Source organism: Gekko japonicus, unplaced genomic scaffold (assembly GCF_001447785.1).
Source record: "Gekko japonicus isolate JY-2015 unplaced genomic scaffold, Gekko_japonicus_V1.1 scaffold1628, whole genome shotgun sequence".
NCBI lineage: Eukaryota > Metazoa > Chordata > Lepidosauria > Squamata > Gekkonidae > Gekko > Gekko japonicus.
Window position 1 is genome coordinate 205,134 of NW_015162000.1, and position 23,972 is coordinate 229,105.

Genomic DNA, 23,972 nt, shown 5'->3' on the forward strand with positions numbered 1-23,972 from the left:
CATGACCACAGAAACGTCTTTGGACAGCGCTGGCTCTTCGGCTTTGAAACGGAGATGAGCACAGCAACCCTAGAGTCGGATTCGACTGGCTTTCGAGCAAGGGAAACCTTTACCTTTATAGATGGAACACTATGTCTGGGGCAGTGATGGTTTGTATTCTTGGTGCTTGGGGGGCAACAGTGGGGGGACTCTGGGAGTTCTGGCCTCACTGGTGGACCTCCTGATGGCACCTGGGTTTTGGTTACTGTGTGATGCAAAATGTTGGACTGGATGGGCCACTGGCCTGACCCAACATTGGCTTCTCTTATGTTCTTATGTTGGTCACCTGTGGCTATGCGGATGGTGTCCTTCCTATCCGTGTGGTGTTGGGATGCTGATGCTGGCAGAAGAAGGAATCCAGCTGTCCTACATTATTGAAGTGGCTGGGGAATGAGCCTTGGAATTTGGGTTTTTGAGGTGTTCTTGTGCCATTTTCTCAAGATAGACGAAGTCCAAGCTTTCATCTTCTCTGAGTTGCTCATCTGGCTCATGGACTGAAGTTTATGCTTTCGATTTTGATTTATTAATCGCTTTCCCCACAAGTGGGCTCAAAGTGATTTACAGTTACACTTTTAGACAGGGGACTAACAATGTTCATAGGGGATATGAAAGACAACATATAATTCATTTTTTAATTGCACACGCCGTAACTGCACGGTGGAAACGTCTTCTGGCTTGGATCAGTCATGTCCTGAACGGCTGCGTCGACCGGCTTGATGACGTTGGGGCTTCAGGACCCATATCTTGTATCGCCACACTGCCACCGCCTGGCCGGAGCATCCCACTGCAGGGATTTTTGTAGTCGAGTAGTTTCTTCCGCCTTTCTGATCCTGGAGCAGGACGTCCCAACCGACAGCTAACACCTTCCCACAGGGGAGTTGGTGTGCCCACCCTCTCTAAGGAGTGGTTCCCATTTTATCTACTCACCAAGGCTTTCGAATCGCTGGGTGGACGATGAGCTGGGGACAACAAGCTGGCTGCTCACACCAGCGCAAGGCTCGAACTGACACAGTTCGGATGTACCCACTGTGCCACTGCTCCCCTTCACGGATATTTTAAAGTGAATTTAAAGTAACTTGTTTATAGGGCAGGTATACCCTATAAGCAAATCACTACCTTGTTTCTGCCTACATTTCTTTCCACAGATGTGAATGAATGCCGACGTTACCCTGGTCGCCTATGCGCTCACAAATGCGAAAACACGCCCGGATCTTATTACTGCAGCTGTACCATGGGTTTCAGACTTTCATCTGATGGAAGATCATGCGAAGGTAACCACCTGTTATCACTATTGGGTTAAATGTAAAATATATATATATCATTTGCCTTGGAAGCACAGAAGCTTTCTCGCAGTATCCCCGATGTTCCACATTTCCCGGTTAAGGGGGAAATGCTGTTCAAACAAATTACAAAGATGATCTCACTCCAGTGGTACCAAGAGAAAGAAATTTTACTGAGAAAAATAGAAGCACATCTTCCATGACATATTCATGTAGGCACATTTAACTTATTGTGAACAACAGGGGTCATTTTGTAGAAAAAGAGGTGCAGGAGCTCATTAGCACAACTTATTCGCATAACTTATTAGCATATACCACAACCCCTGACATCACCGGAAGTGTGTCAGAAGGCAACACCCACCGCTCAGGCGCCACTGGACTGTTTTGGATTGCTAGCTATGGGGGGGGGGACACACGCAGATCTGCCCTCACAGAGGAGGGAGAGCTTGTACGGTGGTGCTAATTAACAAGTGTACCTGAGTGAGATAATTCTCTTAACCCTTTCCCTGCCAGATCCTCTCGCTTGCAGAGTTACAATATGCGACAATCACAGCCTCAGCCACATTTCCTGATGTGCAAACCTGTGCTAGAGAAATCTGGTTGTCTTGCACTGCCAAGCATTTTCTGTTAGTGTGTACAGCAGTGCAAATTTTCTGTTAGGTGTACAGCAGTGTTCCCTCTAAGCTGAGTTAGTGTGAGCTAGCTCACACTTTTTTAGCCTCTGGCTCACACATTTTTGTCTTAGCTCAGGAAGGATGGCTCCAGAGGAAACTAATTTATGCTGTAGCCAAATCGCTTGCTCACAACTTTAATGCCGGTAGCTCACAAAGCAGAATTTTTGCTCATAAGACTCCACAGCTTAGAGGGAGCATTGGTATACAGTGAATAGCTCAACTTAATCCACAGATACATACATGCATGCAAAACCCCCAAGTATTTATTAGGTTTGCATGGCCAAAGTGGCACCTTAGTTACTGTATTTGGATTGCCGGATGCATTCAAAGGAACAGGAAGATACAGTCTTGATTTCTCAGTTATTCTGGGACTCCTTAACGTATGATTGAAGCCTTTGTGAGCCTTGAGGTATGGGTATGGTACTGTTACAGTCTGGAAAAGGCACAGGCATTATTTAGAAAATTTGTGATGTAGGTTATCAGAAAGTCCGTGCTATGGCATACAAAGTTTGTTCCCCAATTTTTTAAAAAATGTGAGATGTAAAGTTAAAGGAGAACATGTGTATTTCATAGCATACATCTTCTGATGGTTTACATTGCACATTCTCTAACGAATGCCCAAGCCTTCTCCAAATGTTAAGTGCAAATTGTTCAAAGGATTTTGTCTGTGCCTAAATACAGGAGGAGGAATTTTAGTGCACTTCAGCATTGTGCATCAGCAATCTTGAAGGGTCCTCTATAAGCAAATTCCTATAAACATTTTGGTCCCTGCAGTGTGAGGGAATTAGAGACTGTGGTCCATGTGCTATTATTTTGTAACTACTGTAGGGACAAGAAATCAATGGCCCCTTCTTGGCTATTTTATTAGGTAGGTTATCAGAAAGTCCATGCTATGGCATACAAAGTTTGTTCCCGTTTAATTTTTTTTAAAAATTGAGATGTAAAGTTAAAGGAGAACATGTGCCTAACGAATGCCCAAGCCTTCTCCAAATGTTAAGTGCAAATTGTTCAAAGGATTTTGTCTGTGCCTAAATACAGGAGGAATTTTAGTGCACTTCAGCCTTGTGCATCAGCAATCTTGAAGGGTCCTCTATAAACAAATTCCTATAAACATTTTGGTCCCTGCAGTGTCAGGGAATTAGAGACTGTGGTCCATGTGCTATTATTTTGTAACTACTGTAGGGACAAGAAATCAATGGCCCCCCTTGGCTATTTTATTAGGTCATTCAGCAAAAGATTTGGTTACCTTGTTTGGGGTCAAGGCCCTCCAGGACACTCCTGCTGGGTAGCAGGCCCCCCTATGGGGTTGCCTTTTTTGCTTGGTTTCTGAATGCTGTGCTATGTAGAGAACCAGGGAGCCATGTGTCCTGCCTTTCTTAGCAGGACAGCAAGGGAGGTCAGTCAGCAGTGGAAAGGATTCCTGTCCTTTCTCTTGCTCCTCATTAGGGTACACCTCTGGTGCTCGGTTTGTGTTTTCCCTGCCCCTCACTCTCTCAGTCTGATGCCTGTGATCCTGGCCTTGACAGTGGTTAGGTCATAACTCTGGCACCTCTGTGTATGAACATAGGAAGAGCCCTGCTGGATCAGACCAGCGGTCCATCTAGTCCAGCATCCTGTTTCACGTAGCGGCAACCAGTTGCCTTTTATGGCCAACAAACAGGGCACAGAGGCCGAGGCCTTCCCCTGATGTTGCCTTCTAGCGCTTGATTTCAACGGTTTACTGCCTCTGAATATGGAGGTTCTCATTACTAACCTCTTCCTGTAATATGTTTCTGATGACACATTCTTGGCATGTGTTTGCTGTTTCATGAGTCCCGGGGTCTCAAATGGTTGGACGCTGTTGGCCTCTGAGTAGCCATGTTTTGAAAAGCAGTGGCTAAGACTAGACCCTGGCGGTTAAAGGAATTTTACTAAGCCAGTTTGTAGTAGTGAGTAAGAGTGTGGACTCTAATTTGGGAGAGCCAGGTTCAATTCCCCACTCCTCTACATGCAGCTGCTGGTGTGACTTTGGGTCAGTCACAAGTTCTCTCAGAGCTGTTCTCTCAAGAGCAGTCCTCGAAAGAGCTCTTTTAGCCCCACCTACCTCACGGGGTGTCTGTTGTGGGGAGGGGAAGGGAAAGGAAACTGTAAGCCAGTCTGAGACTCCTTCAGGTAGTGAAGGGCAAGGTATAAATCCAATCTCTTCTTCTCATCCACAGTATTTGTATACATTTTGGTGACTGATTTTTTTTTGCTGCACTGCAGAGCTGAACAAGATCAACTGACCATATAATAAATGTTTTTTTTCTTTTCTTATGAAGAGTTTTTACAAAAATAAAATGCGGTGGGGATCAAACTTTTTCAACAGCTGAAAGATGGTCAAATATTGTGCTTTTGTTGATTTTAGATTTGAACGAATGTGAAAGCAATCCCTGCAGCCAGGAGTGTGCTAATGTGTACGGTTCCTATCAGTGCTACTGTCGTCGGGGCTATCAGCTTAGTGACGTGGACGGGATCACCTGTGAAGGTGAGTAGCAGTCCTGGGGTTCGCTGTCCATATGAACTCTGAAGCAGCCTTACGCGAAGTTCAGTGGCCCCTTAAAGATGAGCATTTCTTTCAGGAGGAGCTTGCATGAGTCACAAAAGCTCATGCTGAAAGAAATGTTAGTCTTCCAGGCGCCACTGAATTTTGCTACAACAGACTAATATGGTATGGCTACCCCTTTGCAATTCCACTAAGTCGGGCTGTTGATCAGTGGCTGGCTTTCCGGTGGATCTCTCCCAGCCTGGCCACCTGAGATTCTTGTTGCAGGCAGCAGCAGAGTTCCAGCTGGGTTAAGACCTTCTCTTTGCAAGCCTGGCCTGGGACAGAGTTAGGCTTTCGTCCATTTGCCGGGAGCCTGTTTGGAAGACTTAATCAGTCAGGACTTGGCAGGATCCTTTTCTTTTGTTTATTTCATTACAAATGCTGCAAATAAATCCTGCCTCTGATTTTGGCCCCTCCTTTATTGATTCAGGCCACTGGTCCATCCTGGCCAGTGCTGTTTGCTCCAGCTGTTCTCTGGGGTCTTCAGCTGAATCAGACCATCGGGTCCATCAGGGTCAGTATTGTCCGGTCTGACTGGCAGTGGCTCTCCAGGGTCTTGGGCAGAGGTCTTTCACATCATCTAGTGCCTGGTCCTCTTGACTGGAGATGCCAGGGATTGAAACTGGGACCTTCACCGTGTAACCCGGAGGCTCTTCCACTGAGCCGCAGCCCCTCCTTTGGATCATGTAAACTAGAGCTGCCAAGAACTGAACCTGGGGGTTTCTGCTTGCAGAACACTGACATCTGCACCTGATGTTTCCTCCCCTCCCCTCTAGTCATACTCCCAGCATGGTTCAGTGTGCTAAACATAGATGCATGCATCAACTAGCATGTTGCGTATTTGAATGAGCCAGCACAGGCCGAACCTCTGTCCCATCTGATGCCAGGTGTAGTGCTTAAGAGCAATGGACTCTAATCTGGAGAACCACATTCAATTCCGCACTCTTCCACCTGAAGTCAGCTGGGTAACCTTGGGTCAGTCACAGCTCTCGGAGCTCTCTCAGCCCCCCCAAAATAAGTCTAGCTCGCCACCTAATGGTGCATAATGCTAAAAGGGCTAGAACTGAAGGCTGCCAGACAATCCTAGGGTCTCCTGGCTATACTAGACACATGATGCCATACGATAAACTGTACTGCTGTACTACCTCATTCACAATGCTCATCAACAGAGAGTTCATATGCCCATCAAATGTACAGTATTGACAGCAGTGTAGTTAAGTTCTATACATGCATGTGCGAAACCAGCCTTTTGGTACAGATTTTTCTCATGCATAAGTTATGAATAGTTTACTATATAAATTGACTCAGGCTGCTTTTGAAAGAAAATAATCCTGGTTTGGAGAGCCAGTTTCATTAACTTTTGGATGCTCAGATAAATGGAAACATTTGGTTTGAGCATTTTTCTAAAGCTTATGAATCCACCCCTTCTGCTACTGACATGCAGTTGTTACCAAAGTGGGCCCTAGTGACGGAGTCTGAAATTGAAACCCTTATTACAACTTTGGCCTCAGGCAAATCCCCTGGGGAGGACCTCATTCCTTCAGATTTGATGAAAACCTTTCCTGGTAGTTGGACCCCGATATTAGTCAAACTGTTTAATCAGATAAATAATTTGGGTATATTTCCAGTAGGATGGAAAACTAGTATTGTAGTTCCCATCCATAAAAAAGGGAGCAAAACAACCCCCCAAAATTACTGCCCCATAAGTTGTCTTGACACGACTTCAAAACTTTATGGAAATAGTTTACTATGTTTGAAAATTGCACAGATCACTTTAGCTATGGAGCAAACTAGCATGGCTGTAGATACCAGATTCTGATGGATGTATAGGGCAGGGCACATTCTTAATAAACAATAAACCTATTTCTGTTAATAAACATTTTAAATATAGGATTTAGGGATATATGAGTACCACCAGAAATGTTACAGTTCTTAACAGTATTCTTTTAAATTCCCTCAAAAACCCTCCAGAGTTTTACCCGTGCTGAACCTTCTAACTTCAGCTGCAATTTTGCTTTGGGTAAAATTTATTGGCAAGTCCTTGAGAAATTACAGCAGATGAATTTCACCCATGGTCATCCACTTTCCCTTTAAGAAGTTTCACCTGAGCAAGGTGGTCTTTGTTGTTGTTCAGTCGCACAGTCGAGTCCAACTCTTCGCGACCCCATGGACCAGCTCCCGCCAGGCCCTCTTGTCTTCCGCCGTCCTCTGAAGTTTGCTCAATTAAAATTTGTTGGCAAGTCCTTGAGAAATTACAGCACATGAATTCCACCCATAGTCATCCACTTTCCCTTAAAGAAGTTTCACCTGAGCAAGGTGGTCTAGCTTCACACAAAATTGGTGATGTTTTTGCTGCTTAGAAATATCTTAATGTACATTTGCTTTTCTGCTCAGGGGAAAGTTGTCAACCACTGCTGAGTTATGCATCCAGGGGATAAAATGGGAATAGTCACTAAATTTTCCCCGGAGAGGATCTGGGAATGGATTTAAAACTCCTCCCACTTGTGGCATGTGATGGAATTTCAGTGGTGATGGATCAAAACTCACCATGGTTCTGATGAATTTGCACACAGATCATTGTAGCATATGAGCCTGCCTCCCTCCTGAGGCAAGCTGACAGGCTACAGTGCTCTTAGAACCCACACACTGGACCCTGAAGGTTCTGTAAGACAGTGTTCTTCAGAATGTGCTAGCCTCAACACCTGTAAAAAAAAATACTCTTGACATTTTCTGTGAGTAGAAATATTTCCACGGAAATCTGCGTGAACCCTAGTCAACTAGTCTGGATGGGTGTAGGAGTCTTGCAACAAGGCATTGGAAGCCTTCCTTCTGTTTTCCTGATTTGGGAATGTGCTTTTCAGATATTGATGAATGTGCCCTACCGACTGGAGGACATATCTGTGCCTATCGATGCAATAACGTTCCAGGGAGTTTTCAGTGCACTTGCCCCTCGTCTGGTTATAAGCTGGCACCAAATGCACGGAATTGCCAAGGTAGGTGCAAAGGTGATGCTCGTAAAAGGCTGGAATTACAGAACTGCTGTTGCAAAGTGAAAGGTTTATGCAAAATACAGGTGTCATATTTTTGTCAGTTGGGGAAAGATGGGGCTGTATGTGTGAGGCAGGTATTATTTCCCAGGTGTCGTGTGCTTGGGCAGGTTCTTGCTTTCCCCCCATTTTACAGATAGTTTCCTCTTCCTCTGAAGCTCAACCCTTTGGGCACCATCCAAGGTGGCAGATGTTGGCCCTTAAAAGAAATGTTGAAGCTGCCTTCTGCTAATTGGAGGATGTTTTATTTTTTCCCCTTTTGCTGGGAAGAAGGACCACTGGACTTTTTTTCACTTCAAGCACTAAAATGTGCCAGCTGTCTTTTGCTCTTCCACTTTTTTTTTTCCGGGAGGGGGATTTTTGTATTTCTGTGTGTGCGTGTGCGTGCCCATGCCTGGAAGTCATGGTGACCTCTAGCAGCTCCTACTGGGGCACGGAGGACATTCAGAGAAGTGGCTTGGAAGCCTGCCTCTGCCTCTCGGCCCAAATACTTGCCAGGGTCAGCCCTGCTTAGCTTCCGAGATCTGACGAGATTGGGCTTGCTTGAGCTACCCCGGTCAGGGCTTTTGCTCTTCCACACTTGTTTGCATCTTGACCATATTGCGTCCATCACCCCCCCATTGCTCACCTTCAATATATATATGTGTGTGTGTGTGTGTGTGTGTGTATAAAAATTTTTATAGGAATGAACAGCATCAGAAGTTTGCCTGTCTAAAATGCCCTGGGAAAGGTGTCCATACTAGAACAGCCACAAGGCAACCCTGGTGGCCAGTTCCCGCGCTGCTCGCATCTGAGCCATTTGTACACTGCACTCTTCTCCTATGGGCAACACTGCACGAATGCAGCAGTGCTGGGCAGTTACAGGAATCCTCCCTGTGTGATACAACAGCTCTCCAGCAGTGATTTCTTTAGATCCTTTTAAGGTCTCCTGGGAGAACAGTGGCCACCCCAGAATGAATAGACTCATCCCCTCCATTTCTTATAGGGCTGCTGAATCCTTATTTAGGAAGGGACAGGAAGCCCAGTGGCCTGATGAGCGCACCAGCTGATGGTGTGTCCTGCAGCTCTACAGGGCTCTTTTTGTAGCAGGAACTCCTTTGCATACTAGGCAACACACCCCTAATGTAGCCAATCCTCCAAGAGTTTACAGAGCTCTTCTTACAGGGGCTACTGTAAGCTCTTGGAGGATTGGCTACATTAGGGGTGTGTCGCCTAATATGCAAAGGAGTTCCTGCTACAAATAGAGCCTTATAGTCTGTCCTAGCTTTCCTCCAAGGACCTACAGCTACAGCTGGCCCTCCAGACCTGAATCGGGAACTGTGACAACAGCTTTGGAGGCACGAGGCATCCAAGTTATTGATGTTCTCATTTGCACAAATTCAGCATTTTAAAACACATTTGAAATTTCTCTCCTCTCCCAATTCACAGCAGCGCAGCAAATATTTTAAGACACAGGTTTGGCCACCACCATAGTTGGTTCTGGCGTCTCAGGGTTCCTTGCAACAAAGTCTATCATTATAAAATGAAATATCACAATGGCGTTGTAACGATTGCCCTATTGCTCTCTGGATGAGACAGTGAAAGAGGGAGTTTTCTTAGTACACAGAGCACAGCAGAGACCTCCCTGGCTCCTGTTCAGGTTTTTTGGTCAAGAGGGTTAGGGTGCACAGGGCAGGTGCATTTCTGCCGTGTGCTCAACGCAACAGCCTGTTTCTGTATTTCTGAACAGCCTAGAGGGTTCCGTAAACAGAACTCTTAGTAAGCATCTGGCAGGCAAGATTGAAGTTTAGCCCTGAGATCCTAACCTGAATGCAAAAAATTATCCTGAATCAAGAGTCCTCTCACAAAATGAAGTTTGCACAGCTCTGAGGTTGGCAGGTGTCACTTCAACCAGTTGCTTAAGGGTGAAAATTGTCCCAACAACAGAACATGTTCGGGGAGGCAACTAATTCACTTTTCTGCAGCTAAGGTGAAACCTTATTTTTTTCCCCTAGGCAAAGAGCAGATTACTCAGTCAGGTGCTAGCTACAGCCAGGTGGGTAACGGCAAAGTTAGTCATTGTGCCAATAGATCTTGTGTTTTGTAACCCTTAAAGTAGGAAGGCTGCTGTTTTGGCCTGTGTGGTGCTGATATTGGCTTAGTTCTAACCTTGTCTGGGCTGCCCCTGTAAACAAATATAGGTCGATCCCTAGACAATTAGGTATGAGGGGGAAAGCTAGACAGGAACCCTTATTACTTCAGGCAGCTGGTGGGGGCGCATAGGATGCCCCTGTAAACAAATATAGGTCGATCTATGAGGGGGAAAGCTAGACAGGAACCCTTCTTCCTAATATCTAATTTCTATATGGAGGGTTTTTGGGTTTGTTTGTTTTGTAAATTCAGTCTAATCAGTCCCACTTGCAGTCTTAACCACCATAATGAGAACTATACCATTGTCAAATCTCTATCTGTGCTAAACTGAGTTCTCTCTCTCTCTCTCTCTGGCTGCTTCCATTTTTATAGATATTGATGAGTGTGTTACTGAAACGCATACCTGTTCATACAATGAGACCTGCTTTAACATTCAGGGAGGTTTCCGTTGTCTTTCTTTGGAATGTCCAGAGAATTATCGCAAATCTGGTGATACGTAAGTATACTTTTTTAAAAAAACACTCTCTTTGGGGTACTTTGGTCCTAGAATGACGCTGGATAAACTAAGCTATGCAGTCAAGTGTCTCCCATTTGTTACTGTAGTAAATGATGTTCTGCTTAATTGAAAGTAGCCAGCGACATTTATGGGTTATCAGTGACAATGGATATTAATCATCTGTGTGCTGCCAGTCTCTGAAATTAGCTGTCAGGGGAGTGGGTGAGGTCACACCCAGCAGAAGAGTGATTTGCCACTGGGGGTCATCACCAGTTGGGGCCAAGTTCTAAAATATAAATTAATATTTGTTTCCTGAACAGAATGCAGGACTTTAGAGGGAGGAAGGAATGAGAGGCTAGTCCCCTCCTAGGCTGTCTTGCCAGCACAACTCTGGGGTTTGATACGCATAGAATCCACAAGGAGACTCTACCATCTCTGCACTGCAGGAGGGGGGGGGAGGCTTATTTTCGGCCAAAGTGTGTGGTGGATCCTGTCTATACGCTATATGTCCAGGAGGAGTTGCTTTAGATGCCAGATTTTAAGCAACATTCAAGGTCTTGGTGGAGTGGAAGACGGGCAATTCTGATCTACGGAGCACAATCCTTTGGGAAACTCTCCTGCACGGGCCTCAGTGAAATGGATGAGAACTGTGCAGCGACACCCTCAGAACTGTACAGCGACACCCTCCAGCCATGCAGGATCAGACCAATGGTCCATCCAGTCTCGTCCACTCCAACAGTGGCCAGTCGCATGCCACAGGCAGAGACTGCACATAACAGCCGTCTCCTACTGACTGCTTTCCAGAACCTGGCAAGCACAGGCATTCTGCCTCTGAGCACGGAGCCCCGTTAGGCTGCCGTAACTCACAGCCAGCATATCGACTGATCCTTGATAAATCTGTCCAACCCAATTTTTTTGGGTAATTTATTTGTATTTTTCATGTGTGAGTGTGTGTGCACCTGGAAGTCATGGCGACCTCTGGTGACTGACCCCTACTTGGGGGCCTAGAGGATATTCAGAGAGGTGGCTGAATAAAGCCTGCTTCCGCCTCCTGCCTGCTGGTATTCCAAGGAGTTCTCCGGTGGTCCTGGGAGTGGGGCAGTCCTTACTCTTGGGAATAGGCTCCTCCTCCGGAACAGGGTCGGTTTCCTCAGGTCAATCCAGGAAGGGGAGGGGCCTGTCCTGTGGGAACATCCCACTCCCACCGGCCCTGCTGCTTGAGCAGGACGTGTTTCACAGGTGCTCCGTAGAGCGCAGCGATGCAGGAATGAGAAGGAGAAGGAAGAGATCCTCCCTCTTCATTATTTCGAGCCGCGGTCGGCGGCAGACCACAGTGGAAGCCAATGGCACTGGGAGATCCCCAGCAGCCAAGGCTGTGTACTCAGACTCCTGCTGGGCTCAGCCTGTGGCCAGAGGTCCCCTCCCCAACCAACACACATCAGGGGAAGCAGTTGAGTCTGCAAGGAGACCGGGGTGTTGCCACAGATCCGGCAATCTCCCCAGTCTCGGAGGACCCGGCGTGTGGAGGAACGGAAAAGCCGGGAGCCTCTAGCCCTCACCAGAATCATGGTAAGCTCTAACAGGGCAAAAAACCTAGACTGGAGGTGAAAGAAGGCAGGGTGGTAGACTGTGGAAAACCCCCAAGCAAGACCCCGAGCTACCCAGGAAGGAAAAAGGCGAAATTGATTTCTAGGGCTTCCAACCTCCCCAACTTGGGACAGGCTGCAGCGAATTAGAGCCATTCCCCCCCCACACACTCTCTTCTTCTTCCTCAGGGGGAAAGTCCCCATGGAACAGACAGAGAAGTCATGTACACCCTAGGTCTTAATGTATTGGTTTTGGCTGCTTAAAAATATTGGATGTTGTGACTTGCCTTGAGTCCCATTTTGGGAGAAAGGAGGCGTAGATCTGCAAGGAGTAATTCAGTCAATGGTTCCCAAGCTACTAGCTGGGACTGTAAAAGACCCACTGCAAAGCCCTGTACCAAAGAAGGGGGAACCCTGAATATATGTTGGAGCTCACACTCACGAAGACAAGCTTTCACAGGGAAGAAAATGTTTTTGCAATGTATTTATTTATTTATTAGATTCAACGTGCTCGGAAGCCCTTCCCTGCAAGCAGGGCTCAGGGCAGCTTACATCAAGTAAACATAGTGATACTCCATTAAATAACATTAAAAACTACTAAAAACAATATACTTCAAACAATAGAACTTCATTTTTTTAAGATGGTGAAAAATTTCTGTTCCCACCAGCCCCACTGAGTGAAGGGCAGTACTGGTTAGTACTTGGGTGGGAGAACACCAAGGAAGTCCAGGGTTGCTATGCTGAGGCAGGAAATGGCAGTGGCCCTGGCCTGGATGGCCCAGGCTAGTCCTGTTTGATCGGATCTTGGAAGTTAAGCAGGGTCAGCCCTGGTTGGCTCTCCCCCTCTGACTGTCCCCTGCCTTGCAAACCATACGGGGCTGCTGCTCGATAGCACTTCCACCACGTCCGCTGTTTGCCAAAGAGAGGCTATCACAGATTTTTTTTGTGGGGTGCACTTAGTAAGTCAGAGCTATTCAGATCATAAGCCTCACAGTCCCTGCAAGACTCTGTGGAGAGCCAGGAAACAGGCAGCAGGGTTAGCCCAGGCTAGCCTGAGCGCATCAAGTAAACACAGCCGGCCCTGGTCAGTATGTGGATGGGAGACCACCAAAAAGTCCCAGAGGCGTGACACAGAGGCAGGCAAGGCCAACCATCTCTGAACATCTCCTGCTTTGAAAACCCCACCAGGGGTTACCATAAGTGGGCTTTGACTTGATGGCTGCAAAAAGCCCAGGAAAGACTCAGACACCCCAGTTCCATCCTCAGATCAGGTAGAATGGGAATGGTCGGAGGAAGAAGAGGAAGTAGTACCGACAGTACAGTCTTGGCTATTCCCTCAAGAGCTGTACATGAGATTACTTTTCAAGTACTTAGACGTTCCTCCAGACCTAAAGAAAACGATGATCTTGGCCCAGAACCTCCGGTGGAATCTGGTCAGATGATGTACAAACTGGCAGTGCCACAAGCCGGGATGCCAGCCCTGACTTGGATGGCCCAGGTTCGACCACGCTGGTCAGATCTCAGAGGTTAAGCAGGGTCAGTCCTGGTTAGTACTTGGACGGGAGATAACCAAGGAAGTCCAGGTCTGCTACGCTGAGGCAGGCAACGGCAAGCCTCCTTTGTTCCTCTAACTGCCCGCAGGCTTTTATAGTAGGTTGAAGGCAGAGTGGGAACACCTTTTCAAGCTAAAAGCTAACCACCAGGTGTTTTTTCCAAGCTTTATTCCCTGATACTAGAGGCTACCAGGAGGCTCAAGGTGCCAATGGAGGATGAACCTGGGACTAGCTTGACCTCCAACTCAGTTCTGCCTATGGATGCAGATAGGCTGCCCAAGGCCCCAGCAATAGGGGATTTGAGCAAGCCTTACACAAAGATTTCGAAGTCTCAGCCTGCCCCATCAGGATGTCAACAGCAGTTTCAATTTTTGCCAAGGTGGCACATTCTTGGGCATCAGGACTAGCCTCAGCTGATAGTGGAGTCCCAAAAGAACTTGAACTTAAGAAGGTTGCCCTAGCGACAGTGATTGTGGCAGATACTTCACTGGACATCCTGCAGCAGTTAGCTAGAGCCACGGCACATGCAGCACAGCAGCCAGAAGGAACACGTGGCTCAGAAGTGGGATGGGGACTCTGCGGCACAGGCTAAAGTGGCGACAGTTCCTTTTAAGGGCACAAATCTTTTTGGAGATGGACTCGACAGATATTGTTTTGAAGATAAAGACATGTTCTACATTAAAAACAACAACAACAAAGCCCTTGTCAGTCCATTGTGATTCCAAAAGGATATCTTGCCCAGAGCCAAAGAAGAATAGGGATGCCAGGAAAATCTTGGACGTGAAATGGCTAAACAACTGCATCAGAACTAGAATATTCAGGATGAAAACTCTGAACTCCATTCTGGTAGATGTTCAAGCAAAGGATTTCCTGGCATCCATCGATCTATAGGAGGACTATTCACACATCCCAATTCGAGAGGCTCGCTGCAGGTTCCTATGCTTCACATATGATGGAAAACACTTTCAGTACCAGCGCTTACTTTTGGCCTGAAGTCATTCCCAAGGGGGTTCACCAAGATCATGGTGGCCATTGTAATACATCTGAGACTTCAGGGAGTGTCGCTGTCACCATCTCTAGAGCCAGTTTGGTTTAGTGGTTAAGTGCACAAACTCTAATCTGGGAGAACCGGGTTTGATTCCCCACTCCTCCACTTGCACCTGGCTGAATTACCTTGGGCAAGCCATAGTTCTGGCACAGCTGTTCTTGAAAAAGAGCAGTTTTTGTCAAGAGCTCTCTCAGCCCCACCTACCTCACAGGGTGTCTGTTGTGGGGAGGGGAAGGGAAAGGAGCTTGTAAGCCGCTCTGAGACTCCTTTGGGTAGTGAAGAGCGGGGTGTAAATCCAATCTCTTCTCCTCTTCTTCTCTAGATGACATCCTTGTCAAGGCACCATCTTACCAGCAAAGTGGGGAAGCATCAGAGATGGTGGTGATTTTTTTTTTTTTTGAGGGGCCATGCCTTCGTGGTCAACATGGATAAGGGCAATTTAAACATCTCTCAATCATGGGTACACCTGGGGGTGCAGAAGGGCACAATGAAGGCCTGGGTTTCTCTATCTCAGGAGAGACAACACAACATACAACTTCTGACCATAGACAGGCTACAAAAACGCAAGATAGAGGGGATGGTACTGGCCATGCTTCTGAGCATGATGGTGTCAAGCCATGAAGTGCTTCTGTGGTCAAGGTTCCATGCCTGACCTCTACAGACATTTTCCCTTGCCTTACCAGGATGTGGTGGCCAATTGCCAAGACAGCTTCAACATCAGCTGCAGTGGTGGCTGGAGCCCTTTTGTTTCCAGTGGGGCTCCCCGATCTGAAATCTACAGAGGGTGGTGATGACCACAGATGTGAGTCTGCTGGGGTGGGGAACCCACTCTCAAGGGACAATGACTCAAGGGGTTTGGTCTCAGGAAGAGTCCTCACTAAGTATAAAATTTTTAGAACTTAGAACTACCAGGCTGGGGATCTTGGAATTCTCCGAGATACTAACAGGTCATCACGTTCTAGTCCAGACAGACAATATGATGACAAAGGCATAAGGAACCAGATTTCAAACCTTACATGTAGAAGCGAGTGACCTGATCAGATGGGTGATGATGGAAATGGATTTCTTTACCACAGACCAGAACCATCAAGTCCTGCAATTCATATCCAGAGGTAAAAAGCAGCAGGCAGCAGGAACTGATGTTCTCAACTGCAACTGGCTGCAGAGATTGGCTGTACATATTCCAGATGGCTTAATTGCTTCACAAGGTGATTCAGAAGCTGTTGGAGCAGAAGGCAGAACTAGTGCTGGTACCACCCTTTTGGCCCCAAAGAGCTTGGTTCCAGGATTTGAAGAGATTGTCAACCATGGAACCATGGTGCCTACCACTGGGAAAGGACTTATTGACACTAGGATCTGCACAAGATCCTCGCCATGAAAGACACCATGTTAGTTTCTAGGAAGGATTCCACAAATAGGGTGTATCACACAACCTGGCAGGTTCTTCACTCTTGGTGTTCAGGACGAGATTGGGAACCATTAAATGTGTCAGTTAGAGGCGTCTCAGCTTTCTCCAAGATGGTTTGGCTAGAGGGCTAAGTGTGAGTACATTAAAGTGACAGGTGGCAGCCATACTGGTGGTGATGGGGGCTAGGAAGAGAGGTCCCTTAAATTGCCATTCACACGTTAAGAGATTCCTAAGGAGTTACTACGTGGTTAAAAGCACCAGAAGTGCAGAGGTTTTTGACTTGGAACCCACATAGGGTTCTGAGAGCATTGTGCAGAGAACCTTTGAACCCATGGAGACATGTCCTCTCAAGGAATTAACATTCAAGACCTTATTTTTAGTGGGCATCACATCAACTAGGTGGGTGTTGGAACTGAGGAGCCTGTCAGTTGACAGGGAACTTTGTGTTTTCCACAATGATAGGGTGACGTTATGCCCGGATCCAGCCTTCGTTCCCAAGGTTAATCCAGTTCTTTCACAAGTCAGAGATCATTGTCTTATCTTCCTTTGTCCCAATCATAGACATGTCAAGGAAATGGAATGGCATTGCCTAGATGTCCATAGGGTATTTAGTTTTTCAATTGATAGGCCAAACATTGGCATGATTCATATACCCTATTAGTTTCCTTTTGGATATCTTCCTTAGGTCAACTGGTATCGCCTTTTACCTTAAGTAGGTGGTTTTATGGGCGGCATCATTGTTGCATGCAAGGCTCACGAGCTGGATCCACCCAAAGGTGTTGCAGCATATTCTCTGCGGAGGGCTGCTATGTCAGCAGCTTACAGATCATTTCCCATCCTTGGAGATGGTAGGTATGGTGGCCACCTAGAAGTCTGTGCAGTCGTTTACTAGACTCTATAGAGTAGAGAAGCTGACCTTGGCTGTGGCGGCTTTTCACTGGGGTGTGCTGCAGCACACTCTATAAACCAGAAGCTGGATTTCCCATCCTGGGGCACACTGCTATTTTATGTCCCAAGAGTAAGGACTGCCCCACTCCCAGGACCACCAGAGAATGGAAGATTTGTATTCACTTACCGTGAAGCTTCCTTTCTCGGTGGTCCAGAAGTGGGGCAGTCCTACCCACCCAGTTTTGGGGGGCAGATTCTGGAGGTTTTTTGGGAATGTAAAAACTGGGTGAACAGTTACGAAATTTCTTTGAGATGCCAAAATTTAAAAATTGTGAGTTAATTGGGTGAGAGTGACAGAGGGTTTTGATCTTGGTCTACAGCCACTGGAAGGGCATGAAGTTACAAGGCTAGTTGTCCCGAAACTCGAGTTTCACTATGGTGGGGAGAAGTGTTTTTCTTTTCCTTGGTGTGATGTTGGGGAATGCACGGCTTGGAGATGACTGGGATGTTCTCAGGGGACAGGCCCCTCCCCTTCCTGGATTGATCTGAGGAAACCGACCCTGTTCCGGAGGAGGAGCCTGTTCCCAAGAGTAAGGACTGCCCCACTCCTGGATCACCGAGAAGGGAAACTTCACGGTAAGTGAATACAAATCTTCCAGTCTTCCATCCAAGTACTTGCCAGAGTCGACCCTGCTTAGCTTCCGAGATCTGACGAGATCAGGCTTACCTGGGCTACCCAGGTCAGGGCTATCCAACCCACCTCTAAAGCTTTCTAAGCCAATGCCCCCCAGCTCTAGTATTATGGGAAATTACACAAACTGACTACCTCTCTGGAAGTCTTACGGGAATGGTCTGTCTACTTTCTTGGCACCAAGCGTAGCTGGTAAACACTCTGTAGCATGCCAGCAGCTGAACCAGCGCCCAGGAGAGGGTCTCAGTTCAATGTACTGAAGCCTGAATGTTCTCAGCCAATGGGGGGTGTCAACACAGAATCTTTTCTCTTGGCACATTCACCTTATTTTTGGAAGCAGTTCGCAAAAACATGATTTTTGGGGGGAGTGAACTTCATGTTCTGTATTTTGATTTGAAAAGTGTTGCACTGGATTTCTTGGGGAGGAGACGGTTTTGGCAAGAAAAGGGAGATATGGAAACACACACACCCTCCAGTGGTCTGCAGAAAGATTTCCAACACTTTAAGTTTAAGTGCTATGTCACAGTTGTTTGCTGCTCATAACAGCTGTGGTTTAGCGCCCTTGTTTTGTTCTTGTGAGTGGCAGGGACAGTGTCACCTGGCTCCTCCCATTTTGCCATGTGACCAGGGTCACTGCCTATATGCTGAATACAGGACTTGTGTTTCATCAGTGTCATCATCGTGTAGCCTCATTTCATTGGTGACCTGACAGTGTCACTCAGGCTGGGAAGAAGGCCTGTCTGAAACCAATCACTCTCAGCCTCAAGCGGAAGGGAAACCTGACAGAACATCAAAGAATGCCCATAGTGGTGAATCCACATGAAATGCTCAGAGTGTGGAAAGAGCTTCAGTTGAAACAGCTTAAAAAGGGGACTAGTTAGATCCATGGAGGATAAGTCTGTCAGTGGCTACTAGCAATGGTGACTGAGGGGAACCGCCACATTCAGAGGCACTAGGCCTCTGAGTCCCAGAGCCAGGAGGCAGCATCAGGGGAAGGCCTGCTGCTGGCCATCCAAAGGAACTGGCTGGCCACTGTGTGAGGATGCTGGACTAGAGGGACTATTGGTCTGATCCAGCAGGGCTCTTCTTATGTTCTTATGAACATAAACTTCTCTCACTTGCAAGAAGGCACGTAGAAATGAACCCATATTCAATGCACCTTCGTTCCCATCAGAGAAGTCATGTACACCCTAGGTCTTAATGTATTGGTTTTGGCTGCTTAAAAATATTGGATGTTGTGACTTGCCTTGAGTCCCATTTTGGGAGAAAGGAGGCGTAGATCTGCAAGGAGTAATTCAGTCAATGGTTCCCAAGCTACTAGCTGGGACTGTAAAAGACCCACTGCAAAGCCCTGTACCAAAGAAGGGGGAACCCTGAATATATGCTGGAGCTCACACACATGAAGACAAGCTTTCACAGGGAAGAAAATGTTTTTGCAGTGTATTTATTTATTTATTAGATTCAACTTGCTCGGCAGCCCTTCCCTGCAAGCAGGGCTCAGGGCAGCTTACATCAAGTAAACATAGTGATACTCCATTAAATAACATTAAAAACTACTAAAAACAATATACTTCAAACAATAGAACTTCATTTTTTTAAGATGGCGAAAAATTTCTGTTCCCACCAGCCCCACTGAGTGAAGGGTAGAAGGGTATGAGAGTGTCTTTGTAATGTAAAACAGCTGTCTTCATAATTTTCTGTATCTATATCAACCTTTATTTTCCCACTCCAAAAAATGGAATTTTGCAAGTTTTCTTCCCTCTACAAATAACACCATATTCCACACATGTAGCAATATTTTCTGTCATTCAGAATTAAGATGCGGAAAACGAAAGGGGCAAAAATTCATCCTGAAATGCTAAGCTAAACTGATCACAAATGAAAACCAGGCATAGGGTTTTGTCTCTCCCCCCCCCCCAGGTTTATGTGGCTAATATAATTGCAGAGTAGTTCATGCTATAGGCAAGTTTACCCTGCCTACCTCAGCAATTCCTTTTCCCTTATGGTTTCTTAGCTTCCATCTATGATGACACCTATGGTTAAGATGCTGAACTGCAGGCCGGAAGGTCGGGAGGTGGTGAGCTCCCCCCCACTGGCAATCTTTAAGCAGCGGCTGGACAAACACTTGTCAGGGATGCTCTAGGCTGATCCTGCATTGAGCAGGGGGCCTGTAGGGCCCCTTCCAACTCTGTGATTCTATGAAGGTCAGACGGATAGGTGAAGGAGAGCAGAGAACAACAGGCCCCTGGTGGTGCCAAAGTTCTGAGATGGAGAGTTTTACCAGTAGAGGGTTTTCAAAGTTGGTTTGGCGCTTCTGGAAAATGTCCTGCCTGCCCGTCTGCGTACCCCAATGAGCTCGGCCAGCCATGCTGTCTGCTGAACAGGAGATTCCCGGAAGCGAACCCAGGACATGCCTCTGTGCACACAAAGTTTGAGCTCTTGCCTCTTCCGTGGCAGCGCTGAATGTGTCCAGTAAGTCAAGGTCTCCTTGGCTTCCCCCTTTTCCTCTCCTGCTTGCCAGAATGGTTGCTAACCTCCCTCCCCTCTCTTGTCTTCTCACTTCTCTTGCAGTCGTTGTGAGCGTTTGCCATGTCACCACACTAAGGAATGCCAGAGCCTGCCCTTGAGAATAACTTCTTATCACCTCTCTTTTCCCACCAACATTCAAGTTCCCATCGATATCTTCCGCATGGGTCCTTCCAGTGTCATCCCCGGGGATAAAATTCAGCTCTCCATCATCAGTGGGAATGAGGAGGGTATTTTCGGGATCAAAAATGTGAACAACCACAGTGGTGTGGTGTCCATGCAGAAGCCCGTCACAGAGCCCAGAGACCTCCTCCTGACGGTTCAGATGCAGCTCCTCCGCCATGGAACTGCCAGCACCTTCGTGGCCAAGCTGTCTGTCTTTGTCTCTGCACAGCTGTGATCCCTTGCATGCCATGCCGGCAGCCCTCGCGGGCTTCCCCACCCCCGACCGTGACTTCCTCCCCCCCCCCGGTCCCATTTAAAACAATAAAGTTAAAACCCTTCTGCATGCCACATTTGCATTTTATTGATCGTCATCCATTTTCCTGTAACTTTTAACATTCTGGCTTGCCTGTTTGTTGCTTATTGAGATGTGCTCTACATGTAAGTTGCAAGAGACTAACTTCTGCTGCTGAGAAGCCAAATCCAGCTTCGGGATAGGGGGGAGTGACCCCTTCAGCACCACTTAGGGTTGCCAGGTCTTACCTGGCTGCTGGCGAGGGAGGGGTCTCCAGTCTTCTCCCGGGAGTCTTCGCGTGCACACTGCAATGACGACACTTGTCGGAGGTGATATCGTCACACAGGGCACATCAGGTGGGACGCTCTAGCATTTGGGCAAAAACCTGTATGGTCACCATAGAGTTTTTGCCCAGATGCTAGAGCATCCCTTGTGTGACGTACCTGGTGCAGAGACATCACCCAGAGGTTATGCGATTGTGCCGGGCACGTCAGTCAGGATGGGGCTCTTTGATGGTGGGGCTCCCCCTGCTGGCCAGCAGCGGATTGGGGCCCCTGAAATCGGGGGAATCCCCACCCACCCCCATCGGGGGGATGGCCACGCCAGCATCACTCCAGACCCTGCACCTCAGGTGTCTGTCAGGTGAGCCCAAGCCTCCTGGATCCTCTGCTTTCTCCAGGGGGATGGAGGCGGGTGGCAGTCCCTCTTATCCACTTCAGCTCCCAGACGCTGGCAAAGGGCTCTCACGGGCACTTCCTACCACCCAGTTTGCCAAACAGACATAGGCAACCTGCAGGGAACAGCTAAGGGGAACACTGTTGCCATCCACAAGTGGGTCTGGATGTAAGAGAGTGTGAGAACTTTACCCCTTGAGTGGGAGTAACACAGTAGGCAGGGCGGGTGTTGCTGGCCCATTGGTTCTTGCTCAGTTCAAAATAATACACCAGCTGAAAACTATTTGCTCACAGGAGGACCAGCTTGAAGCTAAGAAGCGTTTTCCATGGAAGGGGCACCAAATTAAATACGCCTTTATAATTGATGTCTAAATAGGGGTAGGTGAAACTCAGGAAATAAGCCCCATAGGAAAATTTCTTATCTCTGAATGTGCTATTCACATCCATTAAGTGCTGGGCGTCTGGGAAGGCTTTGGCCCATGTCCTGATGAAGTTCTCCCCACTACCTCGGATGACTCACGGGGCTCAGAGACTGCAGCGTGCCGGATGACCCTCCAAAACCTGTCAATCTGTGACAAAATTAGCCAGGTCCCCTTGGAAATGGGTAGCTTGCTCTGCCCGAGGTGGTGATGGTGGAGGAGGAAAGTGCCATCAGGTCAGAGCTGACTTACGGTGACCCCAGAGGGTTTTCAAGGTGAGAGACCTTCAGCGGTGGTTAGCCATTGCCTGCCTCTGCGTCATGACCCTGGTATTCCTTGGAGGTCTCCCATCCAATTACTAGCCAAGGCCAGCCATACTTAGCTTCTGAGATCCGATGAGATCTGGCCAGCCTGGGCTATCCAGGTCAGGGCATCTGCCCAAGGTAGAATGCTAAAATCTGACTGCCATCCCTCATGGGCTTCAGTCATTACAGTACAATGACACTTCAGTCATTACAGTACATACAGGGAATATTGCATGTAGAAGTTTCATTGGACTGGATGAGATTGTGCCAAAGCGCCCCTGTGCTACAAACTTTTGTGACTGTTCCGTTCCTCTTTCAAAAACCATTAACCTTTATTCAAGGAGAATGGAATCATATTTATAATTATTTAATCTGGGTGTCTTTGGGTATATTTTATAGGCAATCCCTAAACATCTGGGTATGCCCCATCAAAAGTAACCGTAAAACCAGTCAGTACTTCAGTGCATGTTCAGATAATGTCCATTCTTAGATTTTTGCCTGGGCATGTCCAAATGGTTCCTTGTTTTGTGATCGGCCAGAAGCTCAAGCATATGCACACATATAATTAGATGCTGTTCCCTTAAGGAGGCCTGATGTGCTTTTAAAGAAGTCCTGGATGGGCCAGAAAGGGGGACTGTTTCCAGTGTTATTTCAGGTGAGACGCTAAATTACATACCCTGTAATCAGGCCTATGGAACCTCTGCCTTCTGGTTCGACACCAGATTTAAATTCTATGGACGGTTATGTATTGAGGGCAGACCTAATACATATTTAAGTGGCATATTATGTTTGCCACCTTGTGGACCCTGATTTGGCAGAAAGAGCAGCATAAAAAATATTTTAAATAAATATTGCAGTATTCATGTTTTCACAGCTTTCATTGCTCCTTTCATGATCTCCCTAAATTCACAGAATCCGCATTGCTGTCAGATGGCCACCTAGTCTCTGCTTAAAAACCTCCAAAGAAGGAGAGCCCACCACCTCCCGAGGAAGCCAGTTCCACTGAGGAACGGTGAGAGACCTCTGGACACCAGTGTTCCCTCTAAGCTGAGTTAGTGTGAGCTAACTCACAGTTTTTTAGCCTCCGGCTCACACATTTTTGTCCTAGCTCAAGAAGGATGGCTTTAGTGCAAACTAATTTATGCAGTAACCAAATTGCTTGCTCACAACCTTAATCCCAGTAGCTCACAAAGTAGAATTTTTGCTCACAAGACTCTACAGCTTAGAGGGAACATTGCTGGACACCATGCAGAAATCCATTACACTGGCTCTGTCAGCCAGCACAAAGGTTATCAAAGGTTTCTGAGCTATTCACAGTCTTTAGGCCAAATCTTGCAGAGAGTAAAGTCAAACTAATCACTGCCAAATTGGTTCATTGATCCTTGGGGAGTTTTGTGGTTGCACCTATCCAGTCTCTTGGACCTCTCCTAATCACATGATTGGATCATTCGGTCCTTACCTGGCAAAAAATCACCTGCTAAAATCAGGGAAGCTGATGGGACTTTAGCATTTAGGTCAAGAAAAGCAGGGTATAAAAACCAACTCTTCTTGTTTGGCTCCCAGCAGCAGTAGGTTATGCTTCAACACTATTAATCTTGTCTTTTGCTCTATTTTTTGTCCCCTATTTGTGTGAGAGCCAAGTAGGGAGGATAAACTGAATTGGAGGGAGATAAAGTTGAAGCAGTCCTTTATGTTCTGTGAGGAAAAGGCTGGGATGTAACCCCCCCCCCCCTCAGAGATTAAATCTGTTGCTCCTGGAGACAATAAACTTTTCAGGATCCCCCGACCACTTAGGGGCAAAAAATTATCTGTCCTGTCTTGCATAGCTGTAGGCATCAGATTGGATTCTCTTGGGCTAGCCACACAATTTGATCTTCCCTTTTCTAGACTATATATCTAATTCCCAAGTCGCTCCCTGGTGTGCGGATGCTTAAATCCGCACATCGGGGGGACCTGGGAGGGAGGGAGAGGTTTGTGCGCACGTGGGGCGGTCCCCACGTGTGCACAAAAATCCCAAACCTGGAAAAAAAGATCGGGGGGATGTTTAAATCCCCACGAAACTCACAGAGCGTCCCCTGCGCATGCGCAGGGAACGCTCTGCAACCACCACCGCCGCCACTTGGGAAGGGAGCGGCGAGCTGGGCGGCGGGGCCTCGCTTCGGGGCCGGGGAGGCGGGAAGAACCA

The 23,972-nt window shown here is 47.3% G+C and overlaps 1 protein-coding gene across 2 annotated transcripts in view; it reads left to right on the plus strand.

The window, feature by feature from the left end:
- Positions 1-23,972, plus strand: part of FBLN1 (fibulin 1) — a 96,681-nt gene that overhangs the window by 42,874 nt on the left and 29,835 nt on the right. Inside the window, exons 11-15 of one of the 2 annotated variants that reach the window (XM_015405444.1) lie at positions 1,185-1,310; positions 4,380-4,499; positions 7,421-7,552; positions 10,109-10,232; positions 19,978-20,394. In XM_015405444.1, coding sequence (XP_015260930.1) covers positions 1,185-1,310; positions 4,380-4,499; positions 7,421-7,552; positions 10,109-10,232; positions 19,978-20,332 — 857 coding nt within the window. In that variant the 3' untranslated portion in view covers positions 20,333-20,394. Of the gene's footprint in view, positions 1-1,184; positions 1,311-4,379; positions 4,500-7,420; positions 7,553-10,108; positions 10,233-19,977; positions 20,395-23,972 lie in introns of those variants that run through there. The other variant, XM_015405443.1, reaches the window with a different exon arrangement.